This window comes from Triturus cristatus, chromosome 4_2 (assembly GCF_964204655.1).
Source record: "Triturus cristatus chromosome 4_2, aTriCri1.1, whole genome shotgun sequence".
Taxonomy (NCBI): domain Eukaryota; kingdom Metazoa; phylum Chordata; class Amphibia; order Caudata; family Salamandridae; genus Triturus; species Triturus cristatus.
In genome coordinates this window covers 672261834-672286367 of record NC_140586.1, presented here as the reverse complement: position 1 = coordinate 672286367, position 24534 = coordinate 672261834, and the positions used below count along the sequence as shown (strand labels likewise).

Below are 24534 nucleotides of genomic sequence, written 5' to 3'. Positions count from 1 at the left end.
TAGCTCACAAGGGCACGCACATTATGTTCACCACATGGAAAAAAGCAATAATGTTACTGAAATCCATAATAACTTGCCAGTAAAAGGGCAACTTAACTTCTTTCGACATTAATTAGAAAAATCCATCATGGCACACAGGCAACAGTTCTGGATTTCATCCCTGCAGATATTTTTCATACCAACCTAAAGCTGTGGTCTGATATTCTGATGATAGTCTTCAATGCCCCCTTGAGCATAAATTATATTCCATCTTCTTGGCATTCAGCCTCAATAATACCCTTGCATAAAAAGTGCAGTAAACTGCTGCCCAGTAACTATATGCACATTACATTACTTGACAGTATGGGAAAAAATCCTTGCCCGTGCTGTGCTAAATAGATTACAGGGCTGGGTGGATCAGAACTCCATTCTTATTGGTGCCCAGTTAGGCTTCCACAAAGAGATTAGTACCATTCATCATGCAATTAGACTGCATATGATTTGTATTGAATACATTAAGGGCCTGAATTAGAGTCCGGCAGATGGGTTACCCCGTCACAAACATGATGAATATTCCATCCGCTGCATTACTTGTGCATTATATCCAATGGCACCTGGAATACGACAGACAGGGAAATTTGTCATGTTTGTGACAGAGTAACTTGTCTGCCGAACTCCAAATCAGGCCTTACGTTCTTAAAGGTTCAGCTTTATCTATGTTTTATAGATCTCAAATCTGACTTTGACCTGGTGAACAGATCAAATTTATGGCATTCGCTTGATATTAAGGGGAATTGAGAAACCCCTGTTTGATAACCTTGAAGCCTTGCTGTGGATGCTAGCGCCTGAGTTCATAATGGGGCTGCAGAAAAATTCAGCAAGTCTTTTACCATCCATTCTGATATTTGTCAAGGATTTGGGCTTGCACCCCTTTTGTTATCTCTTTTTCTGAATGATGTACACAGTTACCTAGAGAAGGAGAATCCTGACGGACCAAAATTATGCAACAAAAAGATACTTATTTTATTATTTGCTGCTGACACAGCTCCAAATGAATCTGTTAAAAACAAAAGTTATGGCTATATCCATCATTTCCTATTAAGAGAACCCCAATGGTTAGTGTCCAATATGAGAAATCTGTTACACTTTGTGATTACTTGGGTATCCTTTTCAAATACAAATTCAATTGAATAATTAAAACAGTCAAATTGATAAGACTGTAGTTATCTTGAATCATTCATCAAATGCCTTTAAAACAAAATCGGAAGTGGTCATCCTTTGAGTATAGCTCTAGATGTTTACAAACAGAAGCGGTGGCATCTGTTATAGATGGTGCTGAATTATGGGGATACAGATGTAGTAAACAGCTACAAGTATTAGAAAATAACTTCTTAAGATCCTTGCTGAAGCTTGGGGTTGGGACTAAGCCCATATATTTGGAGCTTGAAATTCGACCCATATTGGACACTATTGCACTTGCTCCTGTGCAATATTGGTTGCACCTGAATTGAAATCCTCATGGAAAGTCCTACCTGGAGGCGCAAGTTGAAATGGTAGCGCCCAAAACATTTTTTAGCAACACATGGGCACTTTAAGTTAAACAGACTTTGAAATAAACTGGGGTTTTCCTATCTTTGGACTAAGCCAATCACTCTAACCTCCAATCCTATTTTTAGAGTTAAGGTCGCCTCCCATGAGCATAAGATGAAAGCATACATTGGCAATGCTAATCATTTTTACAAGATAGCCAGCCATTTGTCAATTAGGAACATAGCAGGACTAGAGACATAGCCCTACGTTATTGCGGTTTTCTGGAGGCAAGCTGCACTTTATATCTTAATTTTGTCTGTCCTACCAAAGTATATATGTCTACATTCCCATCAAATGCACTTGTCAGTGAACTCTGTGACTGCGAGTTTGGGGGGCACAAAACCCTGCTGCATTTTTTATTATTTTGTACTAAAACTAGATACCTGTGCCGGAAGTGGGTGCTACCCCTTTTTAAACTAGTCTCGATTTTAACTTGCAACAATGCACTCGCAATTAGTTTTATAGCAGATATTCCGCTAATTTATGAGACGTTAACCCGCTATTTATGGGCTGCCTGGTTCTGACGAGAAGACTAAAATAGACCTGAGGCCTAGGATTAGCCTGGTTGTGCCAGGTGCCTGTCAATAATATTTTATCTGATCTTGTTGATATGAACTGCTATGTACGTAGTTGCATTTGTGTTTTTACTTTTTATAGGCTCCCCCTGTAGTTGGTCCTTTTAACTTTGTATTTCCTATCTTCTATTTTGATGGATTCTCATTGTTTCAATTCTTCTGTTTTTAGGTCTCGCTGGCGTTGCAGCGCGAAGCGCTGCGCCAACGAGAACTATTGTTGCCGTGATGCCTCTCAAGGGAGACAGACCGGGGCACGCGCAGCGATCGGGGTCTGTGGACGCGCGTCTGAGACGCGCTTGCGCAGACGCACACACACAGACACGCGCGCGCGCACACATCCCGCCGCTGCCGACCCCCCCTCACCGCATCCCCGGCTGCCTAACGCGCGCGCACACAGAGGGTTCTCGACTCGTCAACCAGAAGGGTCCGAAAGCTGGGAAAACGCTCTACACACACCTCTCTCAGCACCGAGGCTGCCATCACTGCCAAGGGGTACTGTGCGGGACACGCTTCCAGAACACTCGGGGCACACACCACTCATCCATCTGCAGTAACAGTAAATAGGAAAGTCCCACTGTCTGTACATTCTCTGACCTACTAGAGTACGACAGGGCTCACTCACACCGCCATCCGTCCAGAAACACACGTTCACAATAACTTGCTCCATACATTTCTTAGAGTGCAGGTTCTGATTATCATGTCTAGACAAAACACATTTTAAAAGCACTCCCTTCAAAACGTACTCAAAGTCGACCCCTTTCAAGAAAGTGGAGTATCAAAACCGTATCACAATTCTAAACTGCTGTCCTTAAAGATTTTGCCACAATGATCGCCGGAGCATCCATTAAACATCAGAAAACTTGTTCTAGTAAAATCAAAAGAACAATTATTTACCCATTCCCTCAGAGATGGGCGCGCCTCATCTGAGTCGCTTCTCGCCGGGGCTCCGCGGCATGTGACTGCCCACTCCGCTCCGCTTTCGAAAGTCTCGCCTCGGTGTGGATGTGAGCCCTACACGCACCGAGGCGCTGCCGGGAATCTGCTGCGTGTGCGCGCGGCTCCCGCCCCACCCCCTGGCTACAGCTCATTACATACGTAAACAGAGAGCAGCGGCTCGCGTGGCCGAGGAGCTGCCAGTTGGTGCGGTCCGCGAGCCCTCTGCTGTGGCTCCGCTGATTCAGACCTCCGGCTCACACTGCCTGGGCTTGGTACGGAGCACTATGAATCAGGCCAAATACAACCTGCTAAAGATATCACAGTGGAAAATCGAAGCGGAAAGCGGGAGCTGTGACTGATATAACAGTTGACGGAAGCAGCAGAACATTAGTGATTCTTTCTGAATGACTTTACAATTGTGAATAGAGCAGGAGTCAAAAGAAACCCCTGTCACCCACAGGTGGGTGCTATTTGTGGAATGCACACGCTAGATTTACTAATGAATAACAAGCATTTGCAATGCAATAGGTCTCGCAGTTACGCGAGTTTGAGCTATTGACATTGTAAATAACAATGCCTTTTTATGTTTTTAAAAAGAAAACAAAAATAAAAGGCATTGTTATTTGCAATGTCGATAGCTCAAACTCGCGTTAATGCGAGACCTGTTGCATTGCAAATGCTTGTTATTGTATGTAGATATTTGATATTGCTATTGCTGAAAACATTAAAGATATTGATTGAATGATTATAGAGATGTCTCTAGTCTTTTCATAATATAACCTGGGTTGGCTAATTGACAAAGCCCTTAACCTCTATACATCGCCTTACTGAGCTGACCTGCTCAGCATCTTGGGGTGACTAAGCGGACCTAGAGGGGCACCCTTTTCTTTGCATCACCTAGATTCAGAAGGGCCTAACATCAATCCTTGCAGGTGAGGCAACCTCTTTTTGAACTCTCTTCCAGCAGATCTAAGGACCAGTTTGTCAATTTTGGTGATCAGACAACACCGAAATGGCCTCCTATTTTGAGTTTATCTGACATAAACTATACTCATGTTTTTTGTTCCCCCTACCTTCTATTCACTTTCACTTACTGCTAAACATTGCTGTATCTGTTGTTGCAATGTATAACACCAGTATACTCCATAAGTTCCTGAGTACTTCAAAAAATGACACCCATAGAAAATGGGTTGCTTAAACTTACTTATATTTTATTCAATTATTTCCATATTTGCTTGAGTTGATACAAAAATTAATCACTGTGTCTGAGAAGACATTATTTAACATCCAATTTATTGTTGTTAACATGCCATGATATATTCAGTTACAAAAGACAAAATGCTTTTCATGGTATTTTTTTATTAATCTATTTTGTTATCTTAGATCGTACTGTATAACATAAACATTAGTAATATAGCCTCGAGTAAAACTGTCCACAGCTCTAGCCACAATGAAGTCAAGATTACTTTTAGTGTGTTAAAAGGATATATGCCTTCCGGGCTCCATTTATGATAAACCCTGAGACTCTACTGAGATTCACTGTGTAATGCTGCCAAGTACAGATTTGAACAAACTCTTCGTGGCTTTTATCAGCGAGAAACAGCACAAATCTTGTAAGGAAGTGGATAGTGTGGGACTCCCCGTTTGTACTTTGAAGTATTGAATACAACATTTCTAGGTGCCGTGAAACTGAACCTCTGTAGAAGGGTGACGAGGTAGAGGAACAGCTCCATTTTAGCAAACTGTTCTCCAATACACACACGATTTCCTAAAACAACACAAATAAAGATTAGCTGTCAGCGGACTCGGTTATTTCAGTGTCATCACCCTTCTTTACATATATATTTACTTTAATCATATGCTACGTTTATTACCTATATTTCCTGCCTTAGAATTTGTGGGCACAATTTTAAATGTAGTATTATACCTATTTACATTGCAATTCATTTTTTTTAATGTTATGGTACACATATATTAATGACAATTATTTCAAAGGACATTGTAGCAAACTCTCAGTAAACTATATGTAAAAGGTTAATGGTATAGTCAATTTAAATATTCCCAGGTAGCCTCTGAAAAGAGTGTGCAGCAAAATAAAAATCATTTTAACCAGTGAAACTACACTTAAGGCATACCGAGCCACACATGTGCCATGTGCACTATGTATAGGTGCCTCACTCCTCTAGTCCAATGGTCATACTCTCTGTGTTCATCTTACTGCATCCCTGTTCATTAGCCGCTTCCTGACTTGGAGGGGGATAGTCTGCAGCATGATAGTGTCAGAATTCACAGGGACGATGACATACGACAAGTCAGATGCCACTAGTCACATCTTGAAGATTGACCAACCGGGCCTGTGATTGGCTGATGGTGGACACACTAGTCAGGGCTGGATGTGTCCACACCAAGACCCAATGTAGGAAAAAACTGCTGAAGCTCAGTCTACAGTGACTCCATAGCAGTGTTATAGCTTATTGACTTATAGCACTGCAATGAAATATTGACGAGTCCTCTCATAAATTCTTGTTTTTTCTTTTTACTAGTAAGTAATCAAACAGGTGATTTGTTTCTTACCAAGAGAGAATGACACAAACGCCTCGCTCTTCTTAAACTCGCCATTTTCTAGAAAGTTTTCTGGGTTAAATGTGTCAGGGGTTTTCCATTCATTCTTGTCAAACAGCAAAGATGTAAAATTTGGGATCACAACAGTTCCCTAAAAATTAAATAAGGAAAATTATTGGACTTCTTTCTGCGATTCATCTTCAAATATATATTTAAAAAAACAAATGAAAAGTTCTGCTGTGTAATTTCAGGATGGGAGCAGTTGGCAGCGACAATTATCTATGAATTCTCACAAAGGCAGAATTAAAGGAAGATAGCTATTGCCAAACCAAAGTCGTTTTGGTGTTTCACATTACCACCTTCTCACCCTGATCTCTAGACAGTGATAGCAAATGCCACTGTTACTACAGCTTTGTGGCTCACAGTGCTGGGACCACCATGTGTGACCTTCCTGAATGACTCATTGTCATCTCACTGTTTAATCAATAAACGCAGTCAGGCATGTGTCTGAATCTAATCTCCCCCACCAGGGTAGAAATTAAGAGAAAATCCTGAGATTTAATGGATTTGGGGCTCTTTGAGGAACAGAATCAGTGATAATAATAGCCATATACATTTTATAAAATGATGTTCTAGTTAATAAATAGTTAAGTATTTATTATTAGTTTAACTGTGGGTGAAAACAGCATGGAGTTGTAAAACAAATAGCTGCCACACCAGCATTAAAACTTGCTCAGTCAAGGTTTCAGCATTTTGATAATATTGGGGCATATTATCAAGCACGGCGGTAAAATTATCGCCGCTTTATCGGCAGAAAACTGCCGCTAAAGCGGCGATAATGGGCTTGATAATATGCCGCAGAGAATTCCAATAGAAGCCCATGTTGACACCAGAACGTGGGCTTCTATGGGAATTCTTAAAGCCATATTATCAAGCCCATTATCGCCGTTTCTTGATAATATGCCCCATTGATAGATAGTTATTTCCGGAAAACTAGTCGATTACTCTCCACTCTGACGCCCAAAACACACTTCTAGTAAAGAGCTCAAAGTTCACTAGGGCATAGTCAGGCATATAGTTACACATATAGACATTTCATTTGCCCACTTCGTGGAGATGATTCAGGGGCATCTCTCTTTAATCTGCAATTGAGGTGGCAGAGATTGTTCATCTCAGAAAGACAGCCACATGGGCCTATGGTAATTATTCTTTGGTCTATGGAATACTGAGCCATGGACAGAATCAGTGCTTAATTTATAAAAAAATAAAATAAGTGTCTGGGGCCTCATCAGGAGGCCACTGCAGCTTACACCACCCATTCCCCTGCCAACGCTTTGAAATGACAGTACCAACATAACTCCTAAGCATCACACTCCTACAAGCATGACAATTCAGACCATTGCAGGCACCCAATACTATAAGAATGGCTTGGGCGGCAGGCATTAGTCCTTTTTAATGTATATTGGATTAATAAATAACTGTTGAGCTAATTTCTTGATTAGTCAGACAGCACCACAATGTGGCAGACTGTCATTAGTGCCGGTGTTGACAATTAAGTGCTGGTGCCGAGCACCATAAACCACTGGCTGAAATTAAGCACAGACAGAATTGTAAGAATTTATTGCATTTATGGAGTCACAGGTTATGTATTTCCTGTAATCTTGGTGTTGAAATCACACAACAAGAGAAAAGGTTGGCCATCATAAGTGACTTTGATAGAATTTCTTCACTTCCAGTAAGAAAGCAGAATCTCAACATTTCCCAGGTGGACAATAAGAGTTGAAGAAGTAATAGAAAAAGGTCTTCTTAGGCAATGAAGGAGCTACTTCTGCTTGTACAGCTAATGCTTAGATGAGACACAGGTGGAAAATTATTAGATTTTGCACTCATTCCCTGTCGAACGTGGTGTTTGGCAGGGGTGTGTCCTGGCTCCCTCTCTATTTTCCTTATACATAAATGGAATAGTTGATCACCTTAGTTGCACTCCCACTCATGCTCCTATATTAGCTGGGGCACGCGTACCTGTTCTCATGTTTGCGGACGATACCCTAATTCTCTCACGGACCCCGAGTGGCCTCCAGAAGGCCGTCAATGCATTCGGAGAGTTCTGCCAACAACGTGGACTTGAGATCAATACTACTAAGACAAAGTTCATGTCTCTGAATCAGGCCAATTCCTTTAAGGGTAAAAATGTTCTTGATGGTACACCCCTTGAACAGGTCGACTCCTTTGTCTAACTTGGAATTTTGTTACAGACTAACATGGAATGGAATCGACATATGGATATGGCTATATTACAATTCCACCAACTTGCAGGTGCCCTATCCTTCAAACATAGGTCCTCTTTAACAAGGCCAATTACTCCCGCCCTTGAGGTGTATAACATGAAAGTAGTTAATACAGCCCTTTACGGATCTGAACTATGGGGTTTTACCAACTTGAACCGCCTAGTTAAAGCGGAGAATACTTTTTTACGTAATTTGGTTGGTGTGCCCCAAAGCACCCCAACTGTCCCGCTTTTGTTGGATCTAGGTAGCAAAAAAATAGCTGATTTAGCTAGGTTGCGACCACTGTTGTATTGGAGACGTATTTGGACGACCCCTGAACTAACGCATTATGTACAGGGTTTGAAGGCTGTGATTCAGGCCGACCAATTTCAAAAAATCCAGTGGCTCAGGGAAATTAGGTCCCTTTTACTAAAGTTAGATGTCAGTATTTTATGGGATAATCCGGACCCTTCAATCTTCCCAACAAAAAAACATATGAAAGATAAATATTGGGAAATGGTCCAGTTAGAATCCCATAGAGCTAACATGTCCACAAATTTAACTGGTCGGTTTCTAGATCATAAATCTCGCCCAGAATGTGAACCATATTGGGACATCATTGAGAGGCCATTTGACCGGAAGTTATATTTTCAATTTAGAGTAGGTACTCTCTCGGTCAAATCATTCACAAATAAATGGTCCTCTACATTGGATGACAATTGTCATAATTGCCTAGACATGCCTGAATCTGTAGCACCTGTATTTTTTGTATGTCCTCTCTATGTTGCTCCACGTCGCAAATGGCTTAGACCTATTTGTCTTAAGCTAGCTACTCGAAGACATATAGAAGCATTAAGGATATTGGGGTCTGATTGTTCACCTTGCATAGTTGTGGCTGTAGCTAAATTTCTAAGTTGGACCTGGATAATACGTACCCGATTTTCTATCCAACCTGCTGCTAGTTAGTGTCCCTTACAAGTTAAGTTTTTCTTTTTTGTTCTGTAACTTTTAGCAACTAATAATGTTTTTGACCATATTATCGACAGTAACTAATTGGATTTAATGATTTTTTTTTTTAAATTGTGTTTGGTTTATTTTGTGATATTTATTCTGTCTGTGTCTAATGTGTGGATTGTGCTTTTAAGACTTACTGTCGAATAAAGCTTTTTGAATTGATTTTGCACTCTTGACAACATTTAATGCAGGTAGTTAAGTTACCCAGTTGGTCAGCGCCATCTATTAAACTAAGCCCTCCTTACCTCAAACATAATGAGCCTTAAATCATCAATCATCCAGGTCTTCTGGAACACATAAACATGAAACTTTGTGGTGCACACTGGAAAAGAATCATGAAGTAAATGTTTGCAAAGATCGGCACCATAGCCATGATAGGAAAAAGCATGGGCGAGCATGAGGAGGGCTCAGTCAATTTTGGAGCATACAGGCAACTATTGAGTTTGTGCCTCTATTCTTGGGAGTCTAACTGAGACTTCCTAGATACCCCAATCTAACGTGTGTCTCTCAACCAAATCTAACGTGAGTGGCTCTCGTAATTTTTCGACTTTCCCAGTGATTTAGGCAAGGCTTTGTGTTTTCTATTTAAAATTGTCAATGGAGCCAAAATTAAGTGTAGTATTATGAGAATATAAGTGATAATCCAGCAGCCTCAGTCACAATAGGGTCTGATTCACAAACATCAAGCAAACAAATGAATCTATTGTAGTCACTAGATTTTTGTGAAACATTTATTTAAAAATAACACTAATGTGGGAAGCTACAATTACTCATATGTAGAATTAGTGTGCGATTAGTAAAAGCATCCTACCCTTTAGCATTAAAACAGATGCACACCAGTACCACATGTGGATATGTCAGTATGTTATCCATGTTATTTAAATATAAGGTTAAATTAAGACCGCCAAATTCACCACATTTGTCGTATTTCCTAAAGTTTAGAGCTGTGCTTAATTTGCAAAGAAAAAAAGAAAAATGGCAGTTGCAACAAGCATTCGTAAATGCATTAGGTTTCGCCTATGTGATCAATAAGAGGTGTGGGTGCAGGGAGAATGGTGTGAGTGCTCTCTGTGCAGAATGAGTGGTGCATGAATAAAGGTTGATAAGTGCCTGAATGCATGGTAATTGATGTGTGTTCAGTTCAGACTGAGAATTGTGTGAGTGTACAGGGTGAGATGTTACCCCTTACAAGGTAAGAGGACTATGAGTATAGGATGAGCAGTATGTCAATAGTATAAGTGCAGGATGAGTGGTTTGAATTCAGGGAGAGAGGTGTGGGTGGAGGGTGAGAGGAGTGTGAGTGCTGGGTGAGAGGTATGTCAATGGAGTCTGAGGGCAGAGTAAGCACTGTGTGAGTGGTGGGTGGGCAGTATCTGACTGCAAGCACAGTGTCAGGTTGATTGTGCAATGGTGAGTGAGTATGCAGGTTAAGCGGTGACTGAGAGTGGGTGAAAGGTATGTAAGTGTTGTGCGGCAAAATACATTTTTTTAATACTTAATTCTAACTAATTTATTAAATAAATGAGTAATCTGTGAAATTCCATGTAACAAAAGTAATAAAGTAACTGATAACAGAAGCACATAAGGAACAGGCTACAGCCAATAGAAATGGAGGGAAAGTAAGTGGCAAGCACGGAAACAATGAAAAGCGAGGACGGGATGCAAGCCCCTTTTAAGATTTATATTTAATACAATAGATTTCACAAGCACAGCGCAAGTGATGTGCAGGCAAAACCTAACAATAGATTTCACAAGCCCAGCACAGCGAAATCTAAAATTGTACACACCAGTACGCGATAAATTCTATTTTAATTTAGCTCAATCTGTTTGTATAAATTCGCGACCTCGTAATGCTTTTCAGTGTTTGTACGCATTTGAGATATTGCAATGATTTGAAGTAATCACGCAATAAATGTTTTCAACCATTAATTTCCATTCTATTCCAAAGTTGGAAGCTCTGGCGTAACGCCACATCCGCTCCCCAATGCTACTGGCACCGACACAGCTATAGACTATAGACTATACTAAAGCTGTGTTAAACAAGACGCACATCAAACTCATGTACATCAAACTCCTCAATCTGCATTGTAAAGAGAAAGCTTCAGAGCTGGTGACTGCTTTCCAAAGGAGGCAGCAATTGTGCTCCCCGTGCCTGCAGAGCGCCGACCGAGCCTTACAGCTGAGATTCACTTTGCTCCTCTGGCTGCCCTGGGATGATGTGTCTGTTTATGTCATTATTCTATTTGATTTGTTCGTTTACTTGTTTTGCATAGTGCCGCATCTCGCCTGGCAGACACTGCTTAACAAATAAACGGCAGCAGGACACAGGCCCGGAGAGCTGAGTGACTTGGGTGGGAGGCTACAGTTGGTATGGCCTGTGCATGGCATTCCTTTGCAAGAGGGGCGAGGGTAGCTAAAATCCCGGAGTTAACTCAAATTTAAATGAGCGATCACTTAAAGAAATTAATAAATGTAAACTCTGCAAAGTATGGGACCTTTCTTTCCAGGAGCTATAAATGATCCTAAAGATCGCATGTAGTGTAGCGCTGGATAATGACTTTAACAGAAAATACATACATACAGCCAGAAAGTAGGCGAATGATAGGGAATACATGAAAGTAGATCCCAAGTGACCACAACTATCGAAAACAAAGCTCTGCTCACAGATGTATGCATGCATTGGTTCCAGCTTGTACTGTGGCTGGCATTCAGCAGTCTCTCTGTTGTGGCTGATTAGGGGTGCGCAGACTGCAGTCCTTTTTGTTGTTGTTTCAGTTGTCATATAGCACAAATTCGACCTGAGGGTATTGAAGCGCTTTACATGAGCACCAGTTACAATTCAGAAGGACTCATCCATTTTGGGAAGGCACAGGCAGATTGAGTGATTTGCTCAGATTCACAGGATGTTGTGGTCGAAAGCTAGTGTAGAACTGGAAACCAAAATCAGCCCTGCCAAAATGCTGAACCCAACCCCACACTGCAAGTGCCTTCAACGAGAATGGAGCTGGGGGGAATGGGGTCATGGCAGGGTCAGAGCACCCTATTCATATGTGAAAGGAACCCACAGCCTGTAGTGCCAGAATGTAAAATGATAGGTATGGCTCACTGGCATCAGTAAGGCAGGAAAAAAGAGGGGGAGCGGAACCGTTATTTTTCTCCAAGATACCAAAACTTCAGTTCTATGCATACATTTGACCCAAATGACTTTTCCTTCTTATGTTCTTCCCAGCTCATGTTTCCTCATCTTTACTTCCCTCTAACCCAATGGAACTGCATGACCTAACCCTGCTTTCAACATACATGCAAGTTGTATTCCTAACTAGGCCTTGGCATGATATTCCGCTCCGTTTGCGGAGTTTTTCCCACTCTGTGCTCTGCGTTAAGTTGGAGAGCGCGAGTGATGAAAATATTACTCCACGCTACCTCCCGGCGAGATTTCTCATCGCGGGCGGTTGCGGATGGCCACCACCGCTCGCGTTAATAAACCTTCCGTGCGCATTGAGAAAGCTGTCGCTCAAGTAGAACATCTACTCGAGACGTAGAGAGAAGCAGGGCCCTCTTGCGCTGCACATGGTGCAGTTTGTGCTGATTTTCCAGTGTGGGACAAAGACCTGACACAAAAAATCAGTGCGAAAGGCAAGATCTGACACACTACGGCACTTGCGGAACTCGCTGTTGTGTGTTGATATAGATACCGTATATAAGTTTCCCGATTTATGTCCTTATATAGGCACAATTCGCATTGCCCATGTTTAGGCATAGAAATCCTACTCTTATTTAGGCATAATCCATGCTACCCAAATACAGGCATGGCCACCTACATCCGTTCATCTACGTCACAACGAGTTCTTGGAAAACCAGACTCTTAAGCCTTTAGGACTTCCCCTTGCTTGGATATTGATTTCTCCAAGAACTCATTTATTATGCATGAACATCTATTCCTTAGGGGTTCATTCATGACGTTCTTCTGCTCGACTTTTACGCCAATACTGGCATTCCTAAACACCTTCAAGGTATAAATATACCTTCAGTTACCATGGCAAAACACGGTTCGACTGCATACTTGCACGACGCGGCTCACCGCGGCAAGTTCGGAAGGAAGTCAAGTCCCCGCCTGACGCACTGACCAGATGCTGTCATCCCCTTTGCAGAGAATCCAGCTCCAGTGTTTCTGACTCACCTTGTGGGTGTTAGCGATCGAGACTCGGAAAGAGATTCCAACCTCACTCATTTTAAGGTATGGAGCGGACTAGAACTTAGAAGGACTTTTGGCCAATCTTGGCAACTATAGCTAAACTAGACTATAGACAAACAGCACCTACTTCTTTACCTCGTACTACACTTAGGTTAGGTACACTGGGGTAGAACTAGCTAGAAGCATCAGTTGAGTATTAACATTTTAGCCTGTGTTATTTATGTATGTATTTTATGTATATCTGTCATAGCTACACACCATGCTATTGCAGTATTATTTTATCTTACTGCTAACGCTGTATATATTTTACTTCGCATTCTGTCTTACGATTGTAGCAGTTCATATCTCTTGCACGAGAAATAAGACTGTTCAATAAACCCTTTTTATTGAAACACCCATCTATCTATTTCTGTGTAACTCTGTAGAAACTAAGCATGCACGATTGACTGAGTGAAACTGTTATCTATTGTTTTTACGATTCTGAGATTGTTCTGATTCTAAGGGAAACAAAGTTGTCATGTTTATGCGGTTGTCAGAAATTAATTTCTTCCTGTTTATTCGAGAAGTTTCTAGTGACCTATGAGTTAGCTGGTACACACAAGTAATTAAGTTTAATGTACTCGATAGAGACATATTGACCTCAGTCCGATAGTGTATAATATTCCAATGCGCAGAGCCTATCAGGAATATAGGAACCACACTACACAGCTGATTTTTTTAGACACTTTGCAGGGTTTCGTGTGGCGGAACTCCGCCCAGGCCTATTCTAAACCTTTTACGCTAAAGAAGCACACATCCTTTGTAACTCCACTAGGTGGCGCTGCATACATTAGTTAGGATTGTAGAATCTGTAAATTATTTCATGCCCTTTTGGCAAAGAACTAGGAAAATGATAATCTACAATATAAATACTTTATTTTACAGAAAATTATTTTAGCATTATACACTGGAATGTGTAGTATAACAAATGGTTGAAAACATTATTCTCAATATAACGCAAACATAGCAAAACCTACACTTCAAAAACAGACATGTTTAGCTCAAAGTTCGGTAAAATATCACATTTACAAGTAGAAAGTTATAGTTTGCTGCGCAAATGAAAAAACACTAGTACATAACCGGGTTAGTCTCCTGAAAATGACATTATTTTGTTCTTGTTTTCCCTCTTTCCTCTGTAAAAGCTTGTAAACATTAAAGGAAGTACACAATCTAAAATTTTCAAGCACTCAGCAGCAACACAAGGATGAGTTCTGGCCAAGTTTGTCACGAACATGCAGCAAATGTTGAGCTCTTTACAGATTAAATTAATGTTGCTTGTTTGCATGGCCTCCACTCCAGCACACTCGGCATCTTAAAATGCTTTCATAAGTTTATCTGAGAAGATTGTTGGGCCAAGAAGTCCTTTCTTTACAAAGCAGCAATAATTTGATTTAAGGCAACAGATAAGGGTCATTTGCCAAGGATGCCATGATGTGAAGTTATAGGCTACAGACATACTTTGCAGTGCAACTCCTTCAACCTGATCACGATCTGTCATCTCTGACCATCGACATACTGGGCCTCATTTATGAAAAGTGACGCATCGCTGCGAGAAAACAGTGATGCGTCACTTTTCATTGCGCCCTCCTCGCGACACCAATAATGCGTCATATTCACAGTATGACGCATCATGTTACAAGGAGTTACAGATACGTCGGAATTTCTGACATATCTGTAGGAGCAAAAATGACGCATTGCTGGAGTGTGTCACAAAAGTGACACAACTCTAGCAAGGGGTCATTATACATGGGCAAGTCCCATGGGAAATGTGCCTGCGTCAGTCTTAAGCCTGCCATGAGGCAGGCGTAAGATATTGCTGCATTTGCGTCCTAGAAGTGGTGCAGTGAATGAATAAATGAATACTCACTTGTATAGCGCACGGCTACCCAAAGGCATCCCAGCGCTTTCTGTGACACCTTATCATTCACCACTAATCAAGGAAAGAGAAAGGTCTTCAACTGCTTCCTGAACCTAAGATAGTCATGTTCAAGACGACTGAGATCTGGAAGCTGGTTCCAGACCTTGGCGGCGTTGTATGGAAACTGCCGGCCTCCCATCCATGACCGCTTAATCCTAGGGACTACAAGAAGTTGTTTATTATTAGATCTAAGAGTTCTATTGGTGCGATATAATTGCGCCATAGACTGGATTATAGGAGGGCTATTGCCAGCAATAGACTTATGGATAATACACATTGCCTTAAACCTGATTCTTTCCTGAACAGGAAGCCAATGCAACCGACTGAGTGCTAACTTAGCAGAACAACATTTCGGAACATTCATTAAGAGTCGAGCCGCACAGTTCTGAACAGTCTGTAAGATCTTCGTAGTTCCTAGTGGCGCACCCAGGTAAACAGCATTCGCGTAGTCCAGCCGCGATAGAATAAGAGCTTGGACCAACATACGCCTGGCTTCAAACGGAAGAAGAGGAAGAATCTTCCTTATCATTCTAAGAAGGCCATAACAGTTAGAAGCAACTTTACGTGCTTGCACTGTGAAGTTGAGATTACAATCAAATCATACACCCAAACTCTTAATAGTTTATTTGGGGCAGGAGGGGGGCCAAGACAGCTGGGCCACATAGGATCTAGATTCACGGGGGACGCATGGCCCAGTATCATGATTTCTGTCTTGGCACCGTTCAATTTAAGAAAAGACAGATCCATCCCCTCCGAGACCTTCTCAAGGCAGGGGGGAACAGCCATTACAACGCGGTTATTACCACGCTGTGCAGTTACATCGCATGCGTTACAACGCATGCGATGTTACAACGCTATGCCATTAGACGCAAGTCTGTACATCGACTTGCGCTAGATGGCGTGCTAACATTACAAATAGTGTAGTTTACTATCCCAACACCTTCCCTACTGTTAAGTGGACTGGAGTTGGAATAGTAAATTACACTTTTTTAATGTCAGCACGCCATCTAGCGCAAGTCGATGTAAAGACTTGCGTTCTAATGGCATAGCGTTGTAACATCGCATGCGTTGTAACGCATGCGATGTAACTGCACGCGTGGTAAAAACCCGCGTTGTAATATCATACATCCCAAGGCAGGAGGTTAAACCCGATCCCGCTATATCTTGAAGACTAAGAGACACCACCAACTGGGTGTCGTCGGCGTACGTAACAATGTGGATGCCCCAGGGGACTACCACCTCCGCACGGGGCCTCATGAAGATGCTGAACATGGTAGGACTAAGAGAGGACCCCTGGGGAACTCCGCATTGCAGAGATGATCTGATTCGAAAGAACCTCCTCCTCGAAGACCGCGAATGATCTATCTGAAAAGAAGGACTGCAACCATTTAAGGGCTGTTCCTCCTACTCCCACCTCCCTAAGTCATTGAATCATAATTTGATTATCAACCGTATCAAAGGCTGCGCTGAGATCTAATAAAATGATCGCAGCGCAGCCTACGTTGTCCAAGATTTTTTTAGATTCTTCGACTACGGCGTGGAGGGCGGTCTCCGTGCCCTGATGACTCCTGAAGCCGGTCTGGGTGGAATGAAGACAGTTATTTTCCTCCAAAAAGGCTACCAATATGGAATTAGCATATTTTTCCACAAGTTTTCTAATTCCTGGCAGCAAAGAGATGGGGCGGTAATTAGCCTAGTCCTCAGGTTCTAGATTGTTTTTTTTTAGAAGGGCTTTGACTCTAGCTTGCTTCCAAAGAAGCGGAACCTGCCCCGCTGTAAGGGAGGAATTTATGTCCAGAATAACTGGAGAAACAATCTCTGAGACCAGATTAAGAATGGTCGGTGGAGCAGGATCTGCCGGAGATCCCGATTTAAGCTCCCTCAGAAGTCTCTGCAGGGTCGGTAGAGTCAGTGGAGCAAATTCCTCCAACATGACTTGATGAGTGAACAATGGATTTGTATCCAAGGTGATTTGCAAGAACATTGAATAAATGTGGTTGACTTTTGTGGAGAAAAAATTTGCTATTTCATCACAATGCTTTTGAGCATCATCAGAATCAGTAGGAAGACTGGGAAGGGAGAGCAGGGATTTCATAATTTTAAAAATTTCCCTCGGAGAATTGGATGCAGAAGCAATTTGTTCATGATAATAAGAGGCTTGAGCAGCTTTTATTTCGTTTTTATAAAGCTTGAGTGCTTCTTAATATTTGCTCCTATTAATCTCTGAAAAGTCCTCCCTCCATTTCCTTTCAAATTGCTTGCAAGATTGTTTAAGCTGTCGAAGTTTATGGGAGTACCACGCTTTCTTATTAGGCCCAACTCAATGGCATAATTCTTTCTTAGGTGGAACAGAGTCCAGGGAGGACTCCAGCCAACTGTTAAAACTGGCATTAGCCATCATGGGGTTAGTGTGAGGTGAAGGGGTAGAATTTATAAGATTAGCTGCCCAGCTTTCAACAGAGAGTTTAGACCATATACGGCCAAACTTTTTTGTCCTTACAAGCAGTTGTACCCGACCTTGAGGAGTCCAGATAAATGATAGTAAAAAGTGGTCGGACCACGGTACCGCAATGGCCTCAACAAAAGTAATGTTTGTAAGATTTGTAAATAAAGGGTCAAGCAAATGACCTAATTTGTGGGTCGAGCCGATCACAATTTGCTTGAATTGAAATGTTTCCAAACTTCAATAAGGCCCTGTGAAGGAGAGGAGTCTTATAGATTTCACTGCGTCACTACTCTGACCCTGTCTTGCGTCAGAACGCCCCGCCCGCATACATTATACCTGACGCAGGTATAATGTGGCGCAGGGGTTTACATAGTCACGCATCTACCTAAATGTGTCACTTTGTAAATATGGTGCGACAAGGCACATTTTTTTCACCACTGGTGCGTCACAAAAAGTGATGCACCGGCGGCACAAAAGTGACGCAAGGGCTCATAGATAAGCGCCCCTGTTTTTAAAAGTCTGCTGGATTTGGCTGTTTTTCTTCCTCTAGTTTTTATCACCCTCTTATCGCTTGCTGCCGAAACTAATTACATCAGCGGATCTCCCAGGCTCTCATTCCCCCAGCAGGAAGCACTGGTGCGTCATCAGAACACAGTCCATATGAGGGATTTACCAATTAGTCTGAGGAACCAGCAAGACACCACCAACTTCTGGAGCACTGAGCTAATCATGTTGCCTTTACCTCAAAGGTACAAAATAATGTCTATTCAGATTGCTATGATATAGCAAGATGGATATATTTACATTTGTATGTGGGTGAAGGCATCTCACTTTCATTAAAACAACTGACAAAATATAAACAGATACATTTGCGCATATCAGAGTTGTTCAGTAAACAAGTACTGTGGATGTCTGCTTGTGCCCCAGGGGACGGTATAGCACGAACTCACTCAAGTGAGTGCCTGATTGTGCACTAGGTAGCTTCGTCTGAGCATAGCGAAAGAATAAAAGGCAGTGAAGGATCTCCCACGAGATAATAACAGCTTGCTGAGCCCACGGCACTCGGGCAGCGCTGTAACTTTAAAGCACGGGCAAGGTGTAGCTCTTGTAGTGACAGCAGGCTGAGACGCTTAAAAGAAGTTCCACCAAAGTGGATGAACACAGTACTTTGCAGATGGGAAACTGATAAGAGAAAGACACAGAGGAACTATGCTACAGTCAACAGAAACGGAGGAAAGGTAAGTGGCAAGCACAGGAACCAATGAAAAGCATGGGCTTGATGCAAGCCCATTTCAAGTTGTATATTGAATACAATAGATTTCACAAGCGCAGCGCAAGAGCAGTGCAGGCAAAACCTAAAAATGATTCTAAGGAAGCCACCGCCCACTTCCATCACTTGTGCAGCCCACTCAGACCACAGTTTTTCCAGATTCCTACCGTTGGTTCCAGGTCGCCTCAGATTGCAGGCACAGATACCACCCTAAGGCCCTACCTCACTGGCTGCTGTTGCTGGGAACGGTATGACATAAATTGGCCAAGTGGGCCTATACAATGTGTAATGTTGACCCCTCAAAGGCATTTTTGCCAACAATGTTGCACCGTGAGATTTATAATTCTGCTTTACACATTGTAATAATGTGCTGAAAAGTCCTATTATGCCAAGTACTACAGATTCGAAGACGAAGTCCAGCTGAACAAAATGATGCTGCTATCAGTGACAGAGCACAGCGACAGCTCAACGACAGGGCCCGTTGACTGAATGGTAAGAATGAGCATTCATATGGCATGTTGACTGTGCCCAGCGCTCAGACTCCTCACTGTTTTGTGACAGTGTTTAAGGCACGCATAATGGCTGTAGTCAGGGGGATGTCCATGAGAGCACAGCCATCCCACATTTGCCCAACCCGCTAAAATAACTCCAAAATTAATTAATTCTTCTCAGGAAAATGAGAAAGACTGACAGTGGCCAGGCTGCAGCACCAGCACCCCGCTCCTGCTGTTCCATGATCCAGGTATGGAGTAAGAGGCAGAGAAGATTGTAGGGGTGAGGAACGGATTGGGAGCAGATGGGGGAGAGGTGAGTCTCGAGGGCAGGGTAAGGGTCACAAGGAAAAGCAGGAAGAGAAGCAGCGGAGGCTTAGAGGAAATAGTGGGAGCACAAGGGGAGTGGAGAGGGGTGGAGCAGATTGGGAGAGGTATGGGGTGGGCAGGGGAAGGGAAGAAGAGGGAGCAGAAGGCAAAAGTGGAGGGCTGAGGAACAGTTGAGGGCAATAAAGGTACAAGAGTGAAGGAAGTGCTAGAGGAGAGAGGGATGAACAGCTCTGCTAGTAACCCCCAACCATGTCCTTCAGCGCACCCTCCAAGTCATGCACTGAGTCCTACAGCTCTGCCAAAGCAGCTCAAACCATGCCTGCCGCACAATCATAGACAACTGTGACATGCACAACTGTGACACTGCACCCCAGGAGTGACCTGCAGCACAATCAGCTACTCAAGACTAAGACCCACACACAGCTCTTCTAGTGCACCTCTAGCCTCGAATGCACCCTGCTTTTCATGCACTGAGAATAACACACACCTCTCCCAATGTGCCTCGGTGCTGTACAACAGCATCCCTTCTATCGTGCACTGTGACTCACACACAGCTTTTCCAGTCTACCTAACCCCTGTACTACAATAAACCCTGATAATCATGCAACGAGTTAATTATTGTTGAAACACCAGTAATCTTGTTTGCATTGCACTTTAGTTTTGGGGAACAAAAAACCCCCATCATTGCAAATGTCTTGTCAAGAACTCGCTTCACGTTAGTGAACGCGGTGGACGCTACCACCTCCACAATAGGGAATTTCGAAAACGGGTCAACCATGACCAGCATGTGACGTCCATCGGGGAAGCTCCCGAAGTCCAGGCTGACTTTTGCCCAGGGGGTCTCACTAGACTCTTCAGTAATCACCGGTGCTGGACCTCCTCCTGTGATTGTGCAGCCATGGCACTATCTCACCATCTCTTCCACCATGGAGTCCATTGCGGGGAACCAGACCCTGTTTCACAGCCTTGCCTTCGTATTGGCCATCCCCTGGTGGCTGACATGTGCCAGTGTGAGAATCCGCTTCTGTAGCCTTTCTGGAATTACGATCAGGTGTCCTCCCAGAACAACTCCCTGATCCCCCACACTGAGTTCGGGGCGTACTTGCCAGAGCTGTTGTCGGGCGTGGCTGATCTCCGTTCGAAGAGGGCGGGCTCCATCCATAAAGTGTGCCCATCCGTTTGTGTCCAGTGCGGTCTTCACCCGTGACAGTGTCTCATCTTCTTTTGTAGCACAGCCGATCTCCTCGAGTGTCATGGCTGTGGGGCACACACCTTGCGACACCATCTTCACGAATGCCTCAGCCTTGCATGTGTCCGTTGACGGGTCTGGAAGTGACATGCACTCTGGGTGGCGAGATAAGTAATCAGCTGGGTTGTGGGCCCCGGGACGGAACACGATCTTGAAGTTGTAAGACTGCAGCTGTACTGGCCATCGCTCGATTCTCGGGCGCCAGTCTGGATGAGCCTGCAAAGAGCGGGAGTAAAGGCTTGTGGTCGGTCACCACCTGGAATTCTTGGCCGCACAGGTAGAGGTGAAAGTGTTGACACGCCCACTTGATGGCCAGGGCCTCCCTCTCAATTTGGGCATACCTTGTCTTCGTGTCGGTAAGGGCCTTGCTGGCGTAGTCTACTGGCCTCGAGACCTCAGGGCCATGTTCCTGAAGGAGGACCGCTCCAAGACCCACTGGGCTGGCATCAGTTCAGTGTGCCGCCCCGGATAGAAGTAGGCCATTACTGTCTCGTCGGGCAGTCCTGCCTTGATGTCATTGAATGCCTTGTGAGCGATCCCAGTCCGCTCCCACTTGTGATCTTTGCGTGTGAGGGCCCGGAGCGGCTCCGACATGGCAGCAAGGTTTGGAATGAAGCGCCCACAATAGGTGGCCATGCCGAGAAAACTCCTTACTTCTGTGGGGTTGTTCGGAGTGCTGGCTGTTCGGATGGCTGCAGCCTTCTTGGGATCTACTAGCAGTCCCTCTCGGGTGAAGGTATATCCAAAGAAATGTATGGATTCTTGTTAAAACAAGCACTTGGACTTGTGAAGGGTCAATCCGCAGTCTTCAAGTCTCTTCAGGGTGGCCCGGAGATGATCGTGATGAACCTCTAACGTGTCTGAGAATACCAAGATATCATCACTGAGTTTAATCACGCCCTGCAGCCCTGACAGTGTCTCTCTGATGGCACTTTGGAAGACTTCGGCTGCCAACGACACCCCGAAGCTGAGCCTCTTGTACCTTCGGAGTCCAACGTGCGTCGAGAAGGTGTGATATACCTGCTTTCGGGTTCAAGTTTCAGCTGATGATACCTGGCGTTCAGATCCAGTTTGGAGAACCATTTGTCCCCGTTTAGGTCAGCCACTATATCATCCATGGTGGGGGTAATGTGTCATTCTCTTTTAACGGCCGTGTTCAGTAGCCTCATGTCCGCACAGAGCTGGATGGCTCTGGGCTGCTTGGATTTGGGAGCCACGACCAGTGGGGACACCCAGGGGGTGGGGCCAGAGACCTTCTCAATCACGTCTCGATCTTCAAGTTTTCTCAGTTCTTCTTCCACCTGCGGGCGAAGATTGAATGGCACTCTCCGGTGCCTGAGGGCGACTGGTCTCACAGAGGGGTCAGTGTGGAGTTTGAATTTCTTGCCCTTGAGTTTTCCTAGTCCTGTGAATAGAGCCGGGAACTCCTTCAGAATGGCTTTGGCATGCGACTCATGGACCTGGTTGGCAAAAAGACGAGTCCCAGGTCTTCCGCTATGTGGCAGCTGAGCAGGGTCCCTTTTCCCTCCCTCGGTGATGTGGAAATTGGTATTGGTGGTGTATTTTCCGCTGGCGACCTTGGCCTGGATGACTCCTCGGAGAGGAAGTGGATCAGTCCCTCCATAGGTGTAGATCCGGGCCCTAGAGGGTGCAAGTGAGGGCCGTGGTGACAGGCGGTCGTATTGCTCGGAGTCCATCACGTTGACAGAGGCGCCGGTGTCGATGAGAGCCTGAACAGCCGTGCCTCCCACTGAGACGGAGCACATTAGAGGTGGTCTTCGGTGATGGTCCGTCCTGCTGATGTATGACACCACAAACACCTCATCGGCATCGTCTTCAAACACAGGATATCGTTCCTGCTGCTGAGCCTCCGATGTCGATGGCGGATCATCAAGGGAGATCTGGCAAACATGCTGCGACATGCCCCTTGGCTTCGACGGAGTCTGTCTGAACTGTCCGCCGCGGCACACTTTGGCGTAGTGATTGAGCCTCCCGCAGCGGGAGCATGTCTTCCCCTTCGCCCCACAGATGGCTGCTGCTGAGTGGTCTTCCCCACAGTATCCACACTGCCCTCCTGGTGGCGGTCTTGGAGCTTGACGAGCTGTGTTGGGGGGCCTTTGGATTGCCTCGACCCTCTGTTCTTTGATTGGGGGGTGTCTGGTTACATGTGAGGCGGCAACTGGCGTGTGTAAGGCAGCCTCCATTTCCTTAGCTCGGACATCCAACAGCTCGTGGGAGCGGGCCAGGACAAGGATCTCATCCAGCGACATCCCAGGTTGACGAAGGATCAGTTTCTGCAGGAGTTTGGAGCGGCATCCCAGGATGATTTGGTCCTGAATCTCCTCCCGGTGATCAGTGAAGGTGCACGTGTTGGCCAGCCGGCGCAGCCATGAGTAAAACATATCGACGGACTCCGAGTCCATCTGCGACACCCTCCGGAACTTGAACTTCTCGAAGTCGGGGTTGAGTTGGGGGGTCAAAGTGCCTGTTGAGCGCGGCGACCACCGCCTCGTAGTCGTCGTCGTTGTCCATGTTGGGGAGCGTTTCGAAGAGGTCATAGATTTTCGAGCCTCCGTAGTATATGAGAAGCAACCGTTTCACGGTGCCATCGGTCTCCCTTGTCCCTTTGAAGTAGTGGTTGAGCCGTCCAACCCACGCTTTCCATCGTGGCGCAACCATGGCAGGGTCTGAGGCTTCACTGAATGGTGGAAGAGGTGTCACGGCCGTGTGACTATGTCCGGCGGGCGGTGCATTGGCACTCCTGTCTGGATTGCTTCCCCCGGCCTGTTGCCTGGCAACGCCAGATGTGGGTGGGTTGCTTATGGTGACCGTGCGTCAGCACACCGGTGTGAGGGTGTGATTTTGGCGCCAAGGGTCCGTGGGTGGGCGTGCACACTAGTGCTTGGCCACGAGCGACGGACTGTCTTTTGGCCCTGATGGCGCAGAAGAGGTGAGTTTTGCTCTTGGGCGCTGTCTGTGTGTCTGTGGTGATATCTACTTGGCGTGCATGCAGGGGATCAAACCGGGTACCAAAAAGGTGGGCTTTGCTGGGATCCCAGTATGTCCTCCTTTCGATTTCCTTTGCTAATGTTTTTTTTTTCTTCTTTTTGTGTGTAATGAAGGCCGTGGAGTCCTGACCTCTCCCACACCCTTGTCCCTAGTCTTCTTGGCGGGTGCAGGCAGCAAGCTGGGAGCTAAAGGCAGGAAGGAAAGGCCATGCGCTGATGCAGTCAGTGCAGGGAGCAGGAGGGGCTGGTCACGCTACCACGGGGCACACAGCGAACCTTGCGCGGTGGGCACTCACCCCAGGTAATGGCCACAGCACGTGCCACCGGCTGAACGCGGTACTCCTCTCACAGGCAGGCAATGCAGGCCGCGGACGTCGCTCAGGCCCATTGAGACACCAGGCAGCTATTCACCGGCAGACGGAGCAGGGCGATGCGGGTGGGCTCCGCGAGCTCCCAGTATGTTGCCACGTGAGCGGCAACACACGCGTGGGGTGCAAACGGCCTCGTTACCAATGTAGCATGGCGGGGCAATGGAGAACTAGGCCGCAGCTGCGCTTAAATAAAGGTATGACACCAGTGCTTTTACTTTCGTGACCAAAAAACTCCGAGCGGTAAAGTTTATTTTAAATAAGATTTTAGAATGCTTTGACCTAAAACATTGTGTA

General features: G+C 44.8%; 1 protein-coding gene across 3 annotated transcripts in view; it reads right to left on the bottom strand.

The window, feature by feature from the left end:
• The window catches only part of LOC146834882 (cytochrome P450 2J2-like), a 630312-nt gene that overhangs the window by 258859 nt on the left and 346919 nt on the right, over positions 1-24534 (bottom strand). For 2 of the 3 annotated variants that reach the window (XM_085602487.1, XM_085602486.1), the window contains exon 8: positions 5655-5793. In XM_085602487.1, coding sequence (XP_085458613.1) covers positions 5655-5793 — 139 coding nt within the window. Of the gene's footprint in view, positions 1-4268; positions 4849-5654; positions 5794-24534 lie in introns of those variants that run through there. The other variant, XM_085602485.1, reaches the window with a different exon arrangement.